The following is a 22,807-nucleotide window of genomic DNA, read 5'->3' on the forward strand; positions in this document are numbered from 1 at the left end:
CTTTAGTGTTCGATAAGTATAGAATAGACCCACTGATCTGGGTTGGAAAATAAGAAGAATTTTGAAATCGCTCCGTGAGATCTGCATGCACATTTCTAGAAACGCGAAAATGCATCATAAACGTGTACTCTGCAACAGTATCTTCGCAATAATTTTCATTTTTCTTATTGACAATAGGCTGAAAGTCTTCCAGCATGAAAAAATCATCATCAGACGAATCGTCCGACGATGATTCAAAAAATAATGGGATACATTGAAATAAATCCATTGTATTGAAAACCAAAAATACAAAGTACTAAATCTAAAATATTAATATTAACATATCACGATGATCTTACACATGCCGGAGAATGCTGTTTTTAGGCATGTCGATTTTCCTTAATCCTACAAAAGATTATATTAAAAGTCAAATGTCGAGAAAATAACAAACGAAAATTTGTAGAAAATCTTACATCGATATCGTTTTCATGTTATGTATACTTTTTAATAATTTCCAGTTTGACAGATCGTCTTAGTCTATGAACCGTTCGAATTGGTTTGAAGTTTCATGTCAAACCATTTCTGATGGTCCGAGAACGGTTTGATTTTCAATGATACACTGAACCAAACGTCAAATTTCAAACCATTTCCGGTCTCATACAATTTATATGTATATTGTCTATGGTTTAATTTGATTTGTTTCGTACAGGTTGAAAGAAACGAACCTATTATTTACATACAATATAATGTATATTTGTCCATATGGAAACACTGAATTTCGTTAATCATTTTAGTCTATGGCGTGACTGATGGCGTTTGCCCTGTGACAGTTCCACTTTGAGGAGCTATTCCGTCTAATTTTTTTAAAATAAAATACGTGCCTTCACTTTGTGGTTTAAAGTATTGGAAAAAAATACGTATACTATATTATGTGAAACGTGATACTTTTGTGAAGTTAAGACATATATATCTCTATGTGTGAGATACAGTGCTGTATAGCACATATTGCACAGTAGTCTTTGGTGAGATCGGTATGACACAGTTTGTCATAGCAGCAATATCGACATTCTAAGAAATGACAGTAATTACAAGAAATAATATGTGTAGTTATATTATCATTGTGGTATTTTAAAGACGACGATGGCGAAGGCGTGTGTATGGTTGGTGATAATTAGTATGTGCCTCAGTGTTCATTCACACGGTACGTACTCATTTGAATAGAAATTGTTATTGTAATCAGCCAAATGTACCTACTACTCAACAGAGCATGTTTTGTCTTCCAAAAGAATCCGCATTAGAAACTCATTTGGGGAAGACATTGCTTTCGTGATATTCTTTTGTTATGTTTCTTGTTCGATCCTAACCTTGGGAGATCAAGATAAATAAAGATGTGTCTTTGATACTTAGTAGCAATTTTAGCATATTTAAATCTTAAAAACAAGAACACATACGTAATGGATACCTTATCATCCCAATCAGGTCAAATGCAATGTGTAAAATAAAATGACACTTCTGAGATACCTAATCAAGTTTAAACATTTTTGGGAATTCATTACTTTATCCTAGGATTGATTATGAGCCTTACAATCAGTGACGTCCCTAGATAAAATACTGCCCCTAGGTAGCGCCAAAATGCCGCCTCATTTTTTTATACATTATTTTTATCATCCTTTCATGAGTCCAATATCTATGAAATGTGGGTAATTGTGCCGCAGAGGCGGACACGAGCTCATGTAGACAATTATAATAACTACCCTTTTCTGTCGGCGCATCGGCTTTTTGATCCAATAATCGTTAAAGCCGCGTTGACATGGTCCAAGTACGATCCAAGTACACTTGGATCGAGTCCCATCCAAGTGACAGCTTCATACTAATTATTCCTATCCAAGCTAACTTGGATCGAGTCCCATCCAAGTGACAGCTTCATACTAATTATTCCTATCCAAGCTAACTTGGATGAGTAGGACGCTGTCAAAGTAGCTTGGATAGGAATACTTAGTATGAAGATGTCTCATACGAGTGCACTTGGATGGCACTCGGTCCAAGTGTACTTGGATCATACTTGGACCGTGTCAACGCGGCTTAATTGAAAATTTCAAATTTTCATACATTTTGACACCATTATCACAAAGTAAGATTATATGAGGTAATATTAGGTTGGGGTAGGTTAGATTAGGTTAGGTTTGGTTTGGTCTAAAAAGAAAGTTGTAAAATCTCATGTCCACCTCTGCGGCACATTTGCCGAAATGTGTTGTATGGATACATTACTAACAAAATATCAGACTAATTATTCGCAAATCTCCACGTGTCGTTTCTGGTCACCAAGGACGTTGAAGGGCAACGGAAGTAAACTAGATATCGCGAACCCGACAAAACCAGTGAGCTGGAAAGATATTTTTGTTATTACTAAGTTTAGGTAGCTATTTCTAAGTATTCCAAATGATTTTCTTCGATTTACCACCCTTCGAATAACTGCCCAAGTAACCCAAGCGACGCTCAATCTGCCTACCCCCACGGGACGTCATTGCTTACAATTTTGATTTATATGTAGTGGTCAATGACGTCAGGTCTTGTTAGCATTATTTCAACAGTGTAAGAATTGGGTAGTCATTTAAACTATCGCACAATCGTCACATCTACAGTCAGCATATTCTACACGCGTGAAACTCTTCGATGGGATCGAAACATTCAAAGTGCAATAACGCAGAGGCCAGCAGATTTCTCAATTGCAAACTTCATCACCAGTGACTCGCAATTTACCGAATATTCATGCATATAATCAGCGGGTCATAGTTGATGAGTGAGTCAGTCTAAATACTTATTAGTATCAATCTTAATCTCAGTCCGATCAGTAAGATTCGTGTCAGTTACTCCGCACAGCATTCTACTCCACCGAGCTCAGACCTCGGAACACTATCATAAGTATCGTAACATAACGGTCTTGTTACATACTCTTGTGTCAAGTGTTTACGCTGCAAATAAAACTCACAGTACAAGTCGGATCGAAGCAACCACCAAATCTCGACTTCTCATCTCTCCTCCTGACGACTCTCCATCTACACCTCTTGGTCATCCCCAATCAGAGCGGTCTCGTCCCTCAACAACGAGATGCGCAAAATATATAATAATAATTATTAATTGGGGTCTTGTTGTGGTTTTGGCACATCGACAAGTTATGTCATTCTTATTTTTTAGACGAATTTGCCACATTAGTGCCTTTGACCAATTTGTATTTACGCAGTTTCGTTAAAAGTAAGGTCTCTATTTTGTCCATTCCACAGCCAGTAGTACTTCTAGTGTTTGGCATTATAAAATTTGGTCAATTGCTGTTGTGTCCTTGCACTTAAGTCAAATTAGCTAAAAAGAGCACGTTAATGCCTTTGGCTTCATTGGGATGACCATGTGTATCCTAATTTAACAGAGAAGTCCTGAAATACATCTTGCCTTTTTCAACTTCATATCTATGTGAAGTTCCTTTTTCAGCATTTGTAGACATTAACGGCGCACGTGCTCGTCGTAGGTCAAAATTGAGTTTTTATTGTATTTTCAAACCTTGATCCTGGACACTCCTTAAACGTTGTAGATAATCTATTTATATAATTTTGAAGCCTTATTATCCTTTATAGTTATTTTAAACATTTGATGACTGCATAAAGTATTTTTGTTGCATAAAATAGTATTCTTTTAAACCTCTCGCTCTAATGTTTTAGAATATAGTCATATTTCGGTACATAACTGTGCAGTGGTGTTAAGATTTTTTACGTTTATTAATTTTTAAACGCATTTATAAAACCATTAGTATAATTTATCACGAGATAATTTTTGAAAAATATTCACGATAAAAAATTATATTGATAATCTTTGTGATCACAAATTTGACAAGAATTAGGCATTTTATTATTCAAAAAATCGGCAAGATTAACACATTTGAAGATGATTCTAAAGATACTTATTATAAGCTTTGTCTTTGACCATTCAAGTGTGATAAACATCCTACGAATAATGATTGCTTTATAATAATTATTGACCTAATAATAAGGTAGTGTTTTTTTGAAATACGCCATTTCTTTTGGCATTCCCCAGTAGTTAAGCTACAACATACGGCCGTAGCCATAAATTGACAAACTATAATTAAAGTAGGGAGTAAAATTATGTTAACGCGCGTGTTTGAACAATTAAAATTCTATAAATAGATTGAAGGCTTCAAAATTATATAAATAGATTATCTACAACGTTTAAGGAGTGTCCAGGATCATGGTTTGAAAATACAATAAAAACTCAATTTTGACCTACGACGAGCATGTCCCCCCCTTAAGGCAAAAAAAGGAACAGACTTGTGGATGTGGAACCGATTAAAATTAACAACCAGGGAACCAAATTATGATGATCTGTCATCTCAACATAAACAATTTCATCCTTCTCATTGATTATAATGAATGTTATTTATAATATAACTATTATTTTATTATGAATTAATTTTATTTTTCATTTATTATTATTTTGTTTATGTACTTACTAAAGAGGAAAAAATAAATTTAATTAAAATTTTGATTGTTATTAAAGTATATGCATTTTTTTTTTTGACTACGGGAGGGATACTCAGTGTTACGAAAATTATAGAATGGGTACACAGATGTCGATAGTTTGGGAAACGCTGATTTATCATAATGATTTCTGAGGGTTTTGCCTGCAATACTTGCGTCCCCATTTATAGGCTTTGCAACATGCGTTTAGGCTGCGTCTGCTCTGGCATCGATACCCCACAAGGCCTCACTTCAACTATATGGGGCCCAAACAATCAACCCGCTTTCAAATCTGCTTATTATACCATGGCGGTTGACAAAAGGTGTAGTTACAAAAACATAACTTTTAGTTTTCACAAACCAATATTAACATTACTAAATATGAAGAATAAATATGTTAATCACTTGAGAACAAGACCTCAATTAAAAAATGATGAAAACAGTTTTTCACAATTGGATATTAATCTTTGATGCCAATTTACACAGTTCAATTCTCACAACTTCAATTGTAACATGAATATTTTGTCTACAGTGTCAGGAGAGAGCTTGCTATGTGGTGCCGCAGAGGAGATCAGATTGGAACCGAGAGGCCGTCTTTCTGCAGTTTCGCTGAAACTGGAAAATCGTGAGGAAAACAATCTGGCGTCAAAGCAAGCCTGCACCCTCAATATCCTGGCCCCGCTCGTCTACGCACTCTCCATTCGGATTGTCAATGGCACCAAGGTAAGAGATTAGTGTACAACATAGTATTCAACAAAAATAGGGGTGTCAGCTTTACCCTCCATCCTTGGACACATACCAGACATTATTCATTAGTAGAGACAATTGTATATTTAGTCCATTCTCACCGATTATTGCATATTTTACCTAAAATCTAGTGATGATGCATATTTTCGCTATATTTACAATATTGTGCAGTAGGTATACGTTGTAGCCGGCCAAACCTATTAGCCTCCCGGCTCAAATTTGGCGTTGACTGAATCTATTTAGTTAATGAATAAAATTCGACAAATGAACTCCTCATTGCCAGAAGTGTTCCTGCGTAAATTAGAGATAAGTTTGAAAACATTTTGAACAATAACCCAAGCTTTGAACCTTTGTGTGAAATTGATAGTTTTATTAATGGGACGGGTGAACTTTTGCCAGAAACAATAAGTGATGACTGATTTTCTGACAAAACTAAGCATCTTCAATCAAATTTTGTCTTATTGAGAGTATATTATGAAGCTGTATATGGAATAAAAACATAAAATGTCATGAAAAGGTAGTCAAACAAACTTTCACCTCCTGAAAAAAAAAGTGAACATGACTTTGCCGTGTTTGATAATGAACTCCTCATATCTGATATAATTGGTATTTCTATTAAAAAAAATACCAAATTCAACAAGCATATTATTTTTTCATAAAGATTTGAATCCAATATAATTTTCTTCATTAGAAAAAAAAATTGGTCGTCATGTTCCCCACAAGGAAGGGGTTGACAGGGCTCTAGCCTGTGGGCCCTGGCTCGGCGTGGCGGGTCGACCAGATAAGTGAGATAATGAGGATATGTAGTTGTGTGATGCATTCTTTGATTATTGTATGTCGATACTCGACAAATCCATAATTTAAGTGGATGTATTAAAAAATAAAAAAATAGCTAAAAATACACTGAAATTTTCCCTCGAACAGCATTAGGAAAACGCTACTGTAGAGTGTCACACCTTTAATCTTAGCGATAGGTAGGGGGGCCCCGCCAAAGATCCTGGCATGGGTGCCCGCTTCAGGATGTGGAGGCCAAGGCGGTCGTACATATAAATAGTCTTGATTGCGACATTGTCATTAATCAAAACTCCCAGCAATGTTGCAACCGCGCACACAACTAGGATTATTCTGGGTATGTAACCTTCCAACATGCGAAGGTTTTCCACCGCTTGTCTTGGATTTTTACTGGCGTATGCATATAACAGCAAACTGCATTCAAGCTATTTAATGCAAATTTGCATACATAAACCTAAATAGAATCCGTTGAATAGTGACGTCACGTCGCTGACGTAATACGCATCATGCCATGACTATTGTTACCAACTTTTAAATTTTGATTCCCCGATAATTAATTTAAAATTTTGAAATTCTGAATAGGTGTAAAAATGTGCAAACGGTACCATATAAATTTAATAATTATAAATGAATAATGATCATGAACTTTAAATAATTTATTTGTTATAATATCATATTTATTTTATACTTCTTAATGTATAAAAGGATAAAGTATAGACAGTATACATTTCCATAATATGGCAATACAGCTTCGCGGGCTCATTGACAATATTGACATTTCCATCGATCCTCGATATCTGTATACATTTTTGCAATTTTAGCATTTTTACCATCATGAATCCATCTATAGCTCAATGACGACGGGCAGTTAACTTCAATCAAGACGAACTAAACCTATTAAATGCTTGTTGTGATGAACTCATTTTAGATGTATATTAAAGTGACACTGACAGATCGCGCAGATTGCTGCCATTTTAAGTTTGGTGTGCATTCCTGTACGCATCTTCGTGACGTATGCATTTTTTATAGTTTTCTTATTCTGCTGACCACTAACTGCGTTGAGTGTGGTTCCAGACTGTATGAATACGGCTGTTAGTCATTTAGGAAATAAAATTGTGTTGATTGGTCTTCAGTTAATTTCACATTAAGTATGTCTCGGATTATCGGCTATTAGAATGATATATAGAAAGCCTAATCCAGCGATTTCCAAACTGGGAAGCTGCAATGTAACCCAAATATCGAACCCGTTTAGTAGTCGAAAAATAGCTACGAGTAGTACTATCCTCAAGATTTGATAAATGTTGTGCTAATAAACAAGCACATCCATCGCATTAAAAACAAATTGATTAAAAAAAATCGGTGTGTACGTGCGTTAGAAGTTATACTTCCTTGGCATAACAAAACTTGTGATAACCTAGATTCTTCGACTAGTTCTTAATTATCTTGTTAAATTACACACTCAAGATTTTTCTTGAGCTTATTGGAGTTGGTTTTTGTCTATATACTTTTACTTATATTACTAAATTATATAATTATTTCTCGTTGTTTTTATTTTTAAAGTAATAATTGTCACTCTGATGTTTAATCGTTTGTTTTCTTAAGGAATTGAAAATGGCCGACAATATTATTCTACTATAACTTGCGTTTGTATACAGCTAACTGATTCGCAGCTAACTTCATACTGTCGCGCACTTTCCTAACGGTGTGCGCGCGCAGCTCTCAATTTCATTCTACCAAACGCCCCAAAAGAAGTATAACTTCGATAATATATAATAAAACAATATTCTGTCAATTACTTACGTTTTTTTTAATTCTTCTCTTCTTCTTGGCTTAATACTTTTCACCATTTAAACACGTGTGTATTATTTTATGAAATAAAAGGGAGGAAGATTAGATTTTTTTAAAGGGGGCATAGTAACATAAAGTATGGAAACCACTGCTAACCTAACCATTAACATGAATGATGCAAGAAGCGGAATCACCAATGCCGCATAGCGACTTCAATTAGCACGGTATTATCCTTGTCAATTAGCATTTCGGATTAGTATTTTTAAACTAAGTGTATATTGATGATATTTTCATACATTGGTAAAATAAATTTATGATTGGCTCTTGGAAAAAAACCCATTATGTTAAATATTTCATATATTTTTTTTATTTTACTACACAGGTTCCTTGAAAAAATATGCTGCACTAATTTTCAAACAGTTTTTTCCCAATTAATTTCCTAAATTAATCTATAAAATAGTTGTTCCAGCGCAGCTATTAACAGTTAGCACTTTAGCATGTTTTCATTATTTTAGTTGGTCCAAATTAACACAGAAGGCATTCCATACGCAAGGTGGTTATCTACAGTAGTTGGTAAATTCAAAACTATCGAACTCATTCCTATGTGATGTTTATACCACTGGTTACTGCTTTTGTATGTTTTTGGTTATAATTAGGTTGTAAATATTCAACAAAAGAATCAACCCTCAGTTTTAATGGATTTTCGTTAATAACTTCTTTAATTATCGTCAGATATTCAGGCATATAATTACATCAGCATAACACACAGGATTAGAGTAGTCATGCGGACAGTGGAAAAAATGTTAGATTCCCACTTGGCCCACCTTTTTTGCTGAGAATTTTTCTAATTGGTGTGTTTTCTGAGATATTTTCAACAGGAAGAATTTATCATTCTTAAATCTTGTGTCTTATACAGCGTTGCATGGTGCATTTTGGGCATGACACGGAAAAACAACAAAAGAAACCAATGGTTAAGGAAGCAGCTATGAGAATGCAATGTGATATAGATCGCATATTCAGATGAAATGGCAATGGGCTCGGTGATTGGACAACAAATGCCGCAATACAGTGATGTCAAAGTGGCACTAAACAACCATTAGTACACCCCAAAGCCAGCTAGATAGACAAACGCATAAAGTTCAGTGGATTTATTTGGCAGCGACCGATGAATTAGGTACCGATAAGTGTCGAAGGAGCTAGGGGAGCCTTCATCCTCGGCCTATGATGATGAAATCTTGCATCTGTTCAGTATTAAATAATAAATTAATTTATGTATCTTGTTTCCAATAATAATATCAATTGCACTTATTTGCGTTAATATTCTAATTGATTTAAATTCATTGGTGACAAGTCTTATTTCACATTCAAACTATTCTATGTTGTGTAATATCATTGCATATGTGTAAAATTGTTTTCCTATTTTTTTTCTATGCTAAAACAAGTCTTTTTTGTATAAATATTGAATTGGTGTTATATAAATGCAATGTATTTCCCACTGACTTCATTATAATATGTGCAAATAAAACATCAAGTAGATATGTACATTCTGCTCACACACATACATTTCGATTTTTAGTTCACTCTTGCAAGGAATCAGTATTTTTTCTTCTTCTAATTACGGGCAATGAAAAAATATGTGTGCAGTTGTTGTTCATGTTTTGTTAGTATTTAAATCTGAGACTACCTGTTGCAAAATTGAGACAACTGGTTTTTATTGAAATCAAGTTTTTTTTTGGTAATAGTAAACAACACATATGTAATTATATTTCAGCTCCATCGACTTTGACCTTGCAGTAATTGCTGTTTGTTTCTCAATGAATATGTCATTGAAGTGTGAAATATTCATCATTATCATCATCATAGCTTCCCAGTTCTCCGTGACCAAGTACTCTTCGTTTCCTTTGCCTCATTACGGAAATTACAAGCAATGCAATTTTCATCTTCCGTCTAGAGAAAGGGCTCCCAACCTCATACCGTGGTTTTCAACCGTATATTTTGTGACTGTCAATCTAGTGGCGTTAGGATGGCATCCGTTTAGCGCATGTCCTCTTGCCGAGCGACATGTTCGGCCCATTGGCATTTCACGAACTTGGCGACCTCAATCGCATTGTGTACTTTTATCTGCCTCCTTATCCATTTCTTTTGTGGTCCTTACACCTTTCCATATTGCATCATGCTACTCTTAGTTTTTGATTTCACTTACATTATGGATCCATGTTTTGCATACATACGTGAGCACCAGTGGCACACATTGGTCGAATACACGTTTTGCGTAATACGAGACTTTCCAGTCTTATCATACATAAAGGTTCATTTAGACGAGTCACTGCGGATGATCATCCGCAGGAAATTGCATTCAGGCAGTCACTTTTTGTTTACACGTATCACCGAAAGTGAAATACTCAATTCATTCCAAAATGGCGTCAAGTGAAATAGGGGTACAGGTTGGAATTCAAACCAACAGTTTGTTTATTACAGTTAGTATGTACTATCAAATATTATGTGGCCCGCAGGAACATCTATTTAACCGGTTTGTTTTCAATTATTCAAAATGGCAGTTTACGTACCTATGTAAATATGATGACAATACTCAAGGGCGCAGTGCGCATTCATGGCACTTTTGGAGTCATCCGCAGTGATCAAAAAGTGATCCAAAAGTAGAACAAGTTGAACTTAATTCACTTTTGATTCCGGGTGATCACTTTCCAATGATTCGTTGATGAATGTGTGTTTACAAGGGTCACTGCGGATGATTCCTCCGCAGTGATCGTCAAAAGTGAATCATGTAAACGGGACTTAATCTAAACAGTCATTTGCTGTTTTAGATAAACGTTGTTCATTTGCTCAATTTAAATTCCATTCATAATTTTGATTCAGGCGAGTATTTTTATCATACGAGGGTGGGTCAATAAGTCCTTAGAAAAGCCGACAGGTGGCGCGACTAGTACTGTAAGCGGTTTGTTTTCATGCAGCGGCACTACCGATTCAGTATGCTGCGAAGTTTCAATCAGATTGGTCGGGTCGTTGTGTGTTTCTCGTACATTTAAAAAAAAAAATTTGCTTGTTTACAAAAATGGAGAAAATTGAGTTTAGAGCTGTTATTGAACATTTTAATATAAAAGGGTTAACAGCAAAGGAAATAAAAAATGAGTTGGATTTAGTTCACGGCACATCTGCTCCTTCACTTGCAACTATTTATAACTGGTTAAATGAATTTAAACGTGGTCGTACATCAACAAAGGATGAACCACGCTCAGGACGTCCTGTAGAGGTGACTACACCAGAAATGATCAATAAAATCCACGATATGGTGTTAAGTGTCTGAAGATTAAAGTTGAGTGAGATAATTGAGGTTACAGGGATCTCAAAAGGTAGCGTCATTTCTATTTTACATGACAAATTGGGCATGAAAAAAATTTCTGCAAGATGGGTGCCGCGTTTGCTCACAGTCGACAATAAACGCAATAGGGTGGTGGCCTCTAAAGCCCTGTTGTCGCTCATGCAACGCAATCCGGATGAATTTTTTCGTCGCTTTGTGACTGTAGATGAAACATGGATACACCACTATACTCCCGAGACGAAAGAACAGTCAAAGCAGTGGATTGCGAAAGGCGAACCATGTCCAAAGAAGGCGAAAACTGTAAAATCAGCTGGTAAGGTTATGGCTTCTGTATTTTGGGATGCACGTGGAATTATTTTCGTTGACTATTTGGAAAAAGGAAAAACAATAACAGGGGATTATTATGCATCTTTATTGGACATTTAAACAGGAAAAAAATCCTCTTTCATCAGGACAATGCCCGTGTTCACACATGTTTACGATCAATGGCTAAAATTGAAGAATTGAAGTTCGAATTGGTCGACCACCCACCGTATTCGCCAGATTTAGCCCCCAGTGACTTTTTCCTTTTCCCAAACTTAAAAAAATGGCTAAGTGGACAACGTTTTTTTTCAAATGAAGAAGTCATCGATCGGACAAATGCTTATTTTGAGGACCTTCCGAAAACTTATTTTTCTGACGGTTTAAAAAAAATTGAGAAACGTCTAACCAAGTGTATTGAGCTCCAAGGAGATTATGTTGAGAAATAAAAGAAAAATACAAAAATAAAAACTGTTTTAATGCTTTTTTCTAAGGAATTATTGACCCACCCTCGTATGTAAATAATCTTTTCAATCAATGCTTAAATGTGAAAAACTATTTTATGTGCCGTTTCATCACTAAAAGAATGGGAGCCAGAGTATCTTACATCTAAAAGGAACACTTCGGAAAATCTAATTTAAGATTTTTATGCTATCAATGTTTTTTTCATTTTATGCTATCAGAATTTTAAAATTTCTGTTGTGGATATATTCAAAAAGTCAATTGGCTCCGAACGAAATGATAATTTAGGTACAAACTCTATACTTACTTACACTCATTTTCACTAAAGTCTAACATAAGACATACTGGGTCTGAGGTGCAGATATATTTTAATGTCAATTTAAAGTCTTTATCGCGAATAATGTGAGCATTTATAATATTCTCTATTTAATTTTATAACAGCATGACCTGCTTTTTTTTTTTTTTTTTTTAAATAATGATGCTAGTAAATGGTGACAGTGTAATGTTCTGTCATCTGTTCCAAAAAATACATTCACAGTTTACTTTTAGTATTTGAAAATGTTTACAAATACAGCCGAGCTCGGTTATTACGATCACGGATATAGCGAGATCTTGGATGTAACGAGGAAACATTCATTGACATTTTGGTTTATCATTTTCTCCATACTTTTATTCACTTTTATAACGAGCTACTTATCGGATATACCGAGTTAAAAATCGTCAAAAACTTTCTTAAAACTGTTAATGTGTCGATCGTTTAAAAACATTTCGACCCTAAGCCATAAAATCCGGATAAGGATGCCGCCTGCATTGCATTACGTTTATGACACTAGTGAAGTGTCTAAGTACCTACATAATTGGTTTTTTGGCCGACAATATTGAAAAAGTTTCCACGCATATGGTTGATAAAAAAATCCAAGGTTTGTGAAGTCAGTAGGTATCTACCAGCGTTCATTACAATAAACAATGTCTTTTGTAGTTTATGAATGCCATGCTTGTTTCGGGGAAAAATTTTAATTGTGTATTTTTGTTTGAATTGTGACTTTTTGTATTATGTGACCGCTCATTTAAAAATACCTATTCTCTGATATAACGAGTAACGCTTATAACGAGCAAATTCAGTCAGTCCCATCTTCCTAGAAAAGTCTTCCTAGTAAAAAGTGGGTATTGTAAAAGTATATAAATTGTCTTAAGGAGGAAATATATTATGGTGTACATCGCGTACTGTCACGTGATGTCACAGTAAGCTGCTGCTACTGGAAAAAAAAGTGTGTAATATCGTTTTTCTTATTGTTGAAAATGTTATCAGACTGATGCTCCCATCTTGTAGCACATTTCGAACCTCTAAAAGAACATTGTCAGTTAACAAATTCTGCCGAAATCACCAGAACAACAATGAGGTCACCTCACTCATACCGCACTGCATCGACATGACTCAATGAACGTTATTTATCATTTTCTACATGCCTACACAATTTCGACTCATGTTAAAATCGCATGTTTTTTTTGTTTTTAGCAGTTGGCACTATGTATTTTCTATAAGAATGTTGTCTATTATCTATGGTCTGCAGGTTGAGTTATGTTCAAAATATTATCTATGAATGCAATAATGCAAGTAATTTTAACGTACGCACATGTAGAAATTGTTAAAATTAATTGAAATTAGCATGAATCATGAATAATAATTCAAAATACTAATACATTAGAGTTGGCACTCTCCATCATTGAATTTATAGAGATGGTGATCGTTCAAAATATTCTGCGGAATGACGAAACCATAGACTAAATTTGTCAGCGTGACAGTATGACAGTAAGCGATGTGCATTATAATGTATTTGAAGCATTTAAAGTCTACTTACACCAGCATTCTCTCAATTCCAACCAGATCCACCTCGATCGTTGACAATAATCATTGACAATAAATATCAATTACATGGAACAATTCAACTACCAACCATCTCGATCGTATTGACACTTGATTTCATTGTTTCATAATATACACTCAGTTAACTAGGGTTAACAATTTTATACAAGTAAACCAAACAATATCTATTGGTCAGCTTGGTGACTACTGTATAATTTTTGTTTCGTTGTGTTTATGTAAAAATAAATACAGGACACGCCACGCCACGTGCGGCCCCTTTTGGGAGCTCACGGGTGATTGTGATATTTTCGTACGTTCTTGGCAATTTTTAACCCACATTTCACGATCGGTGGTGATCATGGCAGACGATTGGCGTTAGAATCTGCCAATGTAATTTGATCTTAATAAACTATTTCTATTATACCATTTTAACGCATTTACCGAATGAATAAAGCATGATTAAGTTGGTAAACTGCACAGATATTAACATCTTTAAGTTTGCATTTACAATTTCCTCACTCAAGCAATGGCTGTCACTTTTTAATATTCATTGTTTTTACGCTATTTACCTACTGGCGGGCAATTATAAATGATTTTACAGGACTCAACTAAGTAATAATGCCTTAGCATTGTATTATTGGCTGCTTATCTACTCAGCGGCATGTAACTTTGATATCTCTGCATATGGCCCACAGATAATAGTTAAGCTAAAATAAAACTTAAACCTTACTACTGGTATAATGTTGGTTCTGGATTTGTTTCAGGGGTTCTATTCTATACACGAGGTGACTATCAACCACTAAAGTGATAAAGTGATAGTATATATTACATATTTGTATTGAGGTATTATAATTATTATTACAATAAGTTAGCCATGTAAACAGTCAAAACTGTCTATCTCGCTCTAAATTATATCACAGCCAAGAGAGGTGCTGTTAAAATATAGCACTTATTGCAACAAATACAACTTATTGTAATTGTTACAAAAGCTAATACTTTGATACAAACCTACCCTAAGTTTGATAATATTTATCACTTTATCACTTAAGCGGTCGATAAGTATAGAATAGACCCACTGGAGTGGTAAAATGATCTAGTGTCACGTATCCAGTCAACCAAAAAGTGGTCCGAGTGGAACAGAATGTGGTGCGGAGCGACTGACATGAAGCTTACTAATCAGACTGAGATTAAGATTCGTACTAATAGGTATTTAGACTGACTGACTCATCAACTATCCACTAATTATATGCATGAATATTCAGTAAATTGCGAGTCATTGCTGATGAAGTAATCTGAAGAAATCTGCTGGCCTCCGCATTATTGCACTTCGAACGTTTCGATCCCATCGAAGAATGTCACGTGTGTAGAATTTGCTGACTGTATGCGACGATTATGCGATAGCTTAAATGACTTGCTAATTCTTACACTGAAATAATGCTGACAAGGCCCGAAGTCATTGACCGCTACAGTTCTTTTCTTGAAGGGAGGCATTGGTGCTGAGGAATCTTATTGGTAACTTTATATATTTTTTTACAGAATCCATTTGAGGGTAGGGATGAAATCCCGACTCGCAATTTGAGCGGTAAAAGAAAACCAACGAAGGCCTACCTCATGGACAGGAAAAATAGAACTTCCACAGACTGCATGTTGAATGTCGTAAGTGTAAATTACTTGTTTATTAACTTCATTCTAAGCCTTGAAGAAGGTATAGTTCAAGAATACAGTTACACTGTAGCACTGCAGTGCGTAAATTGCTCTTGTAGTATTGCTGCAGGATGAGGGAGTGTCAGTGGCATTTGTAGAGCCCTCGGAGAAGAGTGTCACAGTCTCAGGTGGCATCCGAATTTCTATGAGTTACTTGGTGTTATTGCCTATTAGCTTAATTGAGAGCATGGCAACCTCAGTTTTGGGTATCTGCTCCTGAGACATTACCAGGCGTAATAAACTGCTGATGCTTCACATCCAAACGTAGGGCCTCGTGATACGCTTGATTAAGAGTGTTGCGAGGCTGGTTGGTTTGGAGGGGTCTTTGTTTGTGTTGTAGGTATATTACAGCACAGTGATTATTGTCGGAGTGTAATTATTCTTTTAGTTACTTATCTTTACATTTGTCTTTTCACTACAACTCAGGATAGGCACCACCTTCCCACGAAAACGTAGGGGACTCATCAGTTACATCCTACAATCAGTTAATATGTGTTACTTGTTCTCAGGTCTATTTGGATAAACCATCACTGGTGGAGCCGGCATGGAAGCATTCTCCGTGTTCTCCGATTTATTCCATGAAAGGCTCCATGTCTTCGCTTCTCTCGCCGCCTGTCCGAATAGAGTGGTTCCCTCCTCACTTCTCCAAGCGCACAGATCACCTTCGCCTTGTCATCACCGCCATCAATGCAGGTGAATTATTGAAGTGATAAGTCTAATTTCATACTGTCTTCACTCCTAAGTGGGCAATAAGCCTTCGCAGAGTGGATGTTATACAATTTTTAATAATAAAAAAATTCACTATTTATGTTGGATCTTAACAACCTGCCTCCACCCTACGCCACTCACTGATAATAATATTTTTTTTATAGCTTTAAAACAAAGTTTGTAATCTTTTTGACCCGTGACCCGGATTAGAATAATACCATAACATATAAAAATATTGTAATTAAATATAAAATATAAAATAAATAAATAAAATAAATTAATAAAAAGTATTGGTAATGTTCTGTGACCCACTCAAGATGCAATGGCACATAAGTAAAACACTAAGGATTGAATTGTATTGAAATTAAAGCAACATTTACTTTTCAACACAGGACAGTCATGCTCTGCCCTTGACCAAGTGGTGTGTTCCGACAGCAGTCTGGTGAGGCCACGGCTTTGTGTGTCGGACTTCCTGGCGTGTGACGGCATCCGCCATTGCCCTACGGGCAACGGCCGGGACGAGGGAGCCGAACTCTGCCGCATGGACCGCTCCAATTGGATGGCAGTGCTGGTCAAACGATTGCTCTCGCACCACAGTGAGATCTTCGGTATTGAAAACATCACTGTCAACCCGCCGGAAGGTGTGTTCACAAAATACACTACTTTATAGCTTTGCAGTGTCTATGGTACCATTTTTATTTGAAAATAAATCCCATAGCTGTCTGGAAAAAACAAATAAACCTGTGGTAGGTACTGGCTTCCTTCAATAACTCTCTTCACCTGTCCCATCCTGTGGCCTCCTGCAGATCATTGCCCTATGTATACGGCAGTATATATCATTGGTAGCTCATTCTATCTGTAGCAATCATACCACACTTGTGTGACACACTTTAATATGTATGTTTTTTTTTGTCGAAACAAAACGATAGAGCGATAATATTGTCAGCATTACCTAATCATAACTAGATCAGTAGAGTCTGTTATGATTAGTTAATTGTGACGTCGCAAAAATTCTAATTGCACAAAAAATAAATAAATTATTACTACATACCTACCTCAAAATAATATTATTCTACCATAAAAAAACTCCAATACTAAGAAAGAAGTTGTAAAGAAACGATTAACATGAATTTTTTTCACCCTTTTTGCTCTCCTGAATAGTAGCGATTTGTCTTTGGCTTGAAACAGTCGATATATGAAGCGCCTAGTTTCATAAGCCCCTAAAACAGTTTTTGAAAATTTTTGAGTTAGATATGTATTTAGATGGATATTTTTGTTACCTATATGATGACCAAAGATTGAACTTTAAAAAACGCTAAAAACCGTCAATACGTATGATCAAAAATTAGGATGAATGTCAAAACCCGCTAAAATGGTTTGGTGTGCTTTTCAAATTCCCCTAAAATGTCTTTAGAATATAACGAATTAAAAAAATAAATATATAAAGTTCACAGATTTTATAGATATGATTTTTTCTCATTTTTCTCAGAACTACTTAAAATCGTTTTAGGGGCTTTTGAAACTAGGCGCTTCATATAAAATATTATATATTACTTGCTTATAATTTCAGTAAAATGCTGAAGATGAAACGAAATTCAAATTCAACTGTTGCAAATATGGTTGTCCTAGGACTTTTTTACCTACCAAAGCCTACCTTCCTTCAACACGCACACTTTGCCACTGTCATATTTCGCACGTGACCTAACCAGGATAGTCCGAATCTGCTGCAATTTTCATAGATACCTACTGTAGAGCTCAGCATTGTATCTTCTCTAATTGTTGCCGTCTCTTTTAAGATAACTTATATAGGCAACCCTGATGTTGGCAAGGTGTCCAAGTTTCGTAATAGTATTTTCTATTTTGTAAATTTATAAAATTTTTAATCTGTTTCTACAGAGGTGACTACGAAACCCCCCCCCAAAGAAGTGCCAATCAAAAAGAAGCCGGACAATTTCTTGACCGCCTTGGAGACGGCTCTAGAGCCATACGGTTCTTGGGGTTACATCATGCTGGCTCTGCTCATCTGCGCTGTCGTCATGATATTCTTCGGAGTCTGGGGTGAGGAATTTCATCTTAATAAAGAATTCTGTACTTATCGCCTTGTTGTTTTTGAGAATAAGTAAATAGGTACACTAACATAGGTATCCTTATCGGTGGTTTTCTATTATTGTCAGTAGGTAATGTATGTTTCCAGAATCGATAGTCCGTTATTGCACCTATCAAAATCTATGATATGTGCTTTACAGCACATAGTTACTGCCAAAAGTTAGTAAGTTTCGAAATCATGTTATGTAGTAATTGCAATTTGAAGTTTGACACGTCCTCTGAAATCAGGCATAATGCTAATGTGCATGTTCTATATCTGTATGTGAAAGGAATAAGGTGTTAAGTCTTAAATCACTACTTTTCAGTACAACCAAAAGATGATTAATTTTTCGACCATTTTATACGGGAACTCCAATGTTTCTGTATGGAATTTAGTAATTCAGGTGTGTTGATTTAACTTTTCCTTTATCTCATTTGTGGATAATATGTGTATTATGGTTCATTCGCCATCTACTACAGACTTATCGCACCCACAAATATATCGGATAAATTTGTTTTATATCATACATATTTATATAAAGACCCATAATCCGTTGTTAACCTTTTGTTAACCGTTGTTGCCTAAATTATCGACTTACCAATATTTGACAGCAACCTATATATTCTATCCATCTATATAATATATAAAATACAAAGTACAGTCCTACAAACTTATCTAAAGCATGGTCAAAATGGAACTACGAACTACCATATGGACGCCATTTTGAAAATGTCATTCGAATGTCAGATTCTGTCCAGTTGCGAGTCTTGATTGGGTAGTTTTCGACAGTGGCTCCCCCATTCATTCTATAGATTAGTTTGTAGGTCTGTATGTTTGTTTGCTTCTTCCAATTTTGAATTTTTACAACAGATTACAGACCTACAAACTTATCTGTAGAATGGCCAAAAATCGAACTACAAACTACCATAGGACGCACTTTGAAAATTTCATTTGAATGTCAGATTTTGTCCAGTTACGAGTCTTGATTAGGCAGTTTTTGACAGTGGCTCCCCCATCCATTCTGTTGATAAATTTGTAGGTCTGTAACATAAAGTTTACATTTTGTTTCGATTTTAATTTGGGCTTCTCTGTTTGACTTTTACTACTATCAGAATTATTTTCATTTTGATGTCATATAGCATGCCTAGATTAACCCATCCCGTGCGTCTAACGCAACTGGTGCGTTGCAATTATATGGCCATTAGATGGTATTAGCATATTAATTGACCAATTCACTGCTGACTTACTAATTACTAATTAATTACCACATTTAAATATGTTAATTATATCTAATGGTCAACTAATGCAAACGCGCCAGTCGCGTTGTCAGCACTAAATGAGTTAAATATGGTAATTAAATAGTAATTAACTGGTCCGCAGTGAATGGGTTAAACAGTTATATTTGATGTTGAAAAATGTGATTATTATTGATTTGTTAAATTAAATAATTATTCTATATCGATTAAGGAAGCCAGGTACTTCAGCTTAGTTATAATTATTATTAGAGCAAAATTTGTTGTTTGTAGTTTGTATGTATAAATATTTTCTTAGATGCAATGTAGAGGTAGCTTCAATACATTACCATATTTACAATCTTTCTCTGCTCTGCACATAACAAAATTGTTTCATATTATACTGATTACTGATGAAACAAACAACAAAAACTAAATACATAACAAGGTATGTACATAGGTACAACACTATATTATTTGCTAGCACTCTGTATTCTAGTTTCTCAAATCCATTCCATGAGTTAAAATTAACGATTCTGTTTCAGGGTTGCTGGTTTTTGTTAGATAATATTTTTTCAGAGGAATTGAAGAGCTAATAGCTAATAATATTTTAATTAAAGTAACTGTCAACCATTACAATCTCGACAATAATTGAAAATTATATGTGAAGATATCGTCGGTGTTTTGTAAAGGGGTCAACCATTTTGGCGAAATTGAGATTTTAATGAAATAACAATATATACCTAACTAGTTTTGTTGTGTAAAAACGGCAAATTTGTATCTCCTCAGGAATGTACTTAAAAACGATAATCGTAAGGCCGAGTATCCACTTAGTGTTACGGATAAAAAGCGAATGTGACATATTAGCCTTTTTAAAATAATATAGTATTCTTTCTAATCTTTATTATAAACTTGTTATCATCCACAGGTAGTTAATATATAAATGTCAAAAGTTAAAAGTCCTCCTGTAAAATAGTATTTAGGTTAATTCGCCCTTTTTACAAAACACCGACGATATGGGTAATCATCATTTGGCCCTATGTTATGCCTACTCCAAATTCAAAACACTCTTAAGTAGGTCAAATCTTACTTTTTAACCTTTGACTCTCGTCGACGGCAGGAAACAGTCTGCATTGTTTTATTCCTTTTGTTAATAATCTCGCCCGACGGGTTTTGGTTGTTCTTCTTGCAAATTACTACAGGTGCACACTTGTCACTCTTTTACTGAACTCGGTAGAAGCAATATTATAATGTTCTAACTTTTAATTTATATATTATTATGTGATTATTGTGATTTATTGTGATTAAGTGTGAACTTTATTTATCAGTTCAGGGAAAAAATGTTAACATTTTTAATGTGAGAGATCTTTGCATGCTGGAATTTTGGGAATCCGTTATATTGTATTAAATATAAAAGGGTTCCGTGACTAAAATTAATTGGGAAACACTGCTGCCAAGCTTTGGTAAGTCGATAATTCAGGTATTTAGACTTACCAATAGATTATGTATCTATATATACATATCTATGCTAGAAAAAAAATCAAGGTCATAGAACATCCATAGACCATACACATAAAGTACAAAGAAATTAGCATTGTGTCTGATTTTAGAGGGCATATCAAACTTCAAATTGGTAACTCCATAACATGATTTCGAGACTTACCAACTTTAAGCAGTAACCCCACGAATTATGATATATTATATTCTTAATTTTGCCGTTAAATATGTGGCACTGATAGCTTAATTTTCACGCGAATAAAGTTAATAGGCACATGATATGTGTACGCATCTGCATCTGGTCACATGTGTTTACCTTTATTGTATAAATAATTTATCTCTATTCTTTTGCAGAGTGGTTGTGTTATAAGCCAAAACCACCCCCTTTGGAGATGCCTCCTGATTGCGTGGCGCCGGCGGCCGTTGTATCTTCCGCCCCTGTCTTCCACCATCGACAATTGCTTCCCCCGCCCACTTACGATGAGCTGGAACAACCGCCGCCACCGTACAGTGTCCTCTTCCCAAACTCTAATAAAGTCATCATATTACCAGATACATCCAGACTAACGTCCAATACTGTTACGTCCTGAAGCAATTGTGTTATATATTTTTCTTAAATCGTCTACATAACCAATTATAATTATAACAGACTGCTAAAAATAATATTACTTTAGTATGTAACATTTTTTTTTGGACTGTTGAATGGCAACCCGAATTTAGTATGTAGGATGTTTACTGCACAATGCTATTTTTAGATCTTATATAGAAGGAGAAGTTAAAAATATGACTGAAAATTTATAGCTATCGACTATGAATGTGTCTCAAATGGGAAGAGTGATTATGTCTTCCAATCTAAGTGAATCTAAATGAAACTTATTTTTTTATAAATTAATTACTTAATTCAATGGTGTTTGAGAGACGTGGAGATATATTGTTGTGTATAAGTGATAAAAAAGAGTGCAGAATTAAAATCTGTATTTCTTTACGATCAACGCTTCTAGTCTAATATATTATCATGCGATTATTGCAAGATCAATTAATGCACTGCAGGTTTTATTTTTATAATGTCTTGGCAAACGCATGTCGTATTGGTAATCTATTTTGCCACTGAATCTCTTTTCATTTTAATTAAATTCTCTTATTGTTAGTAATAGTCAATGAAACGTAATCTCAATTATTGGAAACAGAATTCAATTTGTGGAACCAAAATGTGGAAATTTAGTCAACAATTATTGTCAATCGCTCTAAATGGAGAATGGATTATCATAAGTTAGTTGTTATTTTAATATTATTGTAATCAGAATTTTCTTTCACTTTTATGTATTATCAGTTACAAGGACAATTTTGTACATCTCAAGACCCACGGTGTTCATAAAAGTACTCCCTAGTAACGCATTGACTTGATCTTTGCACAAGAGGTAGCTATTATTTTATAATGTTTAATCGTCAAAATATCTTTTATTTGATCGCCTGTGTGCTTATATTAAAGACAGTTTAGTGGATCTATTTGCGGGGAAACCAACCAACCCTACAATCGTAATATTAAATGCACAATCACCAGGATGCAACAAAAATAATATGGAGTTATTTCGTTTCCACAGATGTCAAATATTAAAATGTAGGTTGGTTGCTTTCCATATATGAACGAGTCGAAGTATGGATACTGGGAAATTTTACCTGATAGGTAAAACTCACTAAGTGCATTTGTGAGAAATGTGATATCATAATTAATATTGATTCAAATATATTAATGTATTAATATCGCAAATAAATCCATTGTATGTA

General features: G+C 34.9%; 1 protein-coding gene across 1 annotated transcript; it reads left to right on the forward strand.

Moving 5' to 3' along the window:
• The first annotated feature begins 771 nt into the window (after window positions 1-771).
• LOC147064905 (uncharacterized) lies at window positions 772-22,588 on the forward strand. Its single transcript, XM_085958253.1, has 7 exons — window positions 772-1,180; window positions 5,035-5,225; window positions 15,332-15,451; window positions 16,009-16,192; window positions 16,600-16,848; window positions 18,104-18,265; window positions 21,377-22,588. Exons 1-7 carry the CDS (start codon window positions 1,120-1,122, stop codon window positions 21,610-21,612), a joined length of 1,203 nt encoding a protein of 400 aa, XP_085814379.1. The 5' UTR covers window positions 772-1,119; the 3' UTR covers window positions 21,613-22,588.
• The last annotated feature ends 219 nt before the right edge of the window (window positions 22,589-22,807 follow it).

Source organism: Rhyacophila brunnea, unplaced genomic scaffold (genome assembly GCF_057557595.1).
Source record: "Rhyacophila brunnea isolate RB1 unplaced genomic scaffold, BYU_Rbru_1.0 scaffold_7, whole genome shotgun sequence".
Lineage (NCBI taxonomy): Eukaryota > Metazoa > Arthropoda > Insecta > Trichoptera > Rhyacophilidae > Rhyacophila > Rhyacophila brunnea.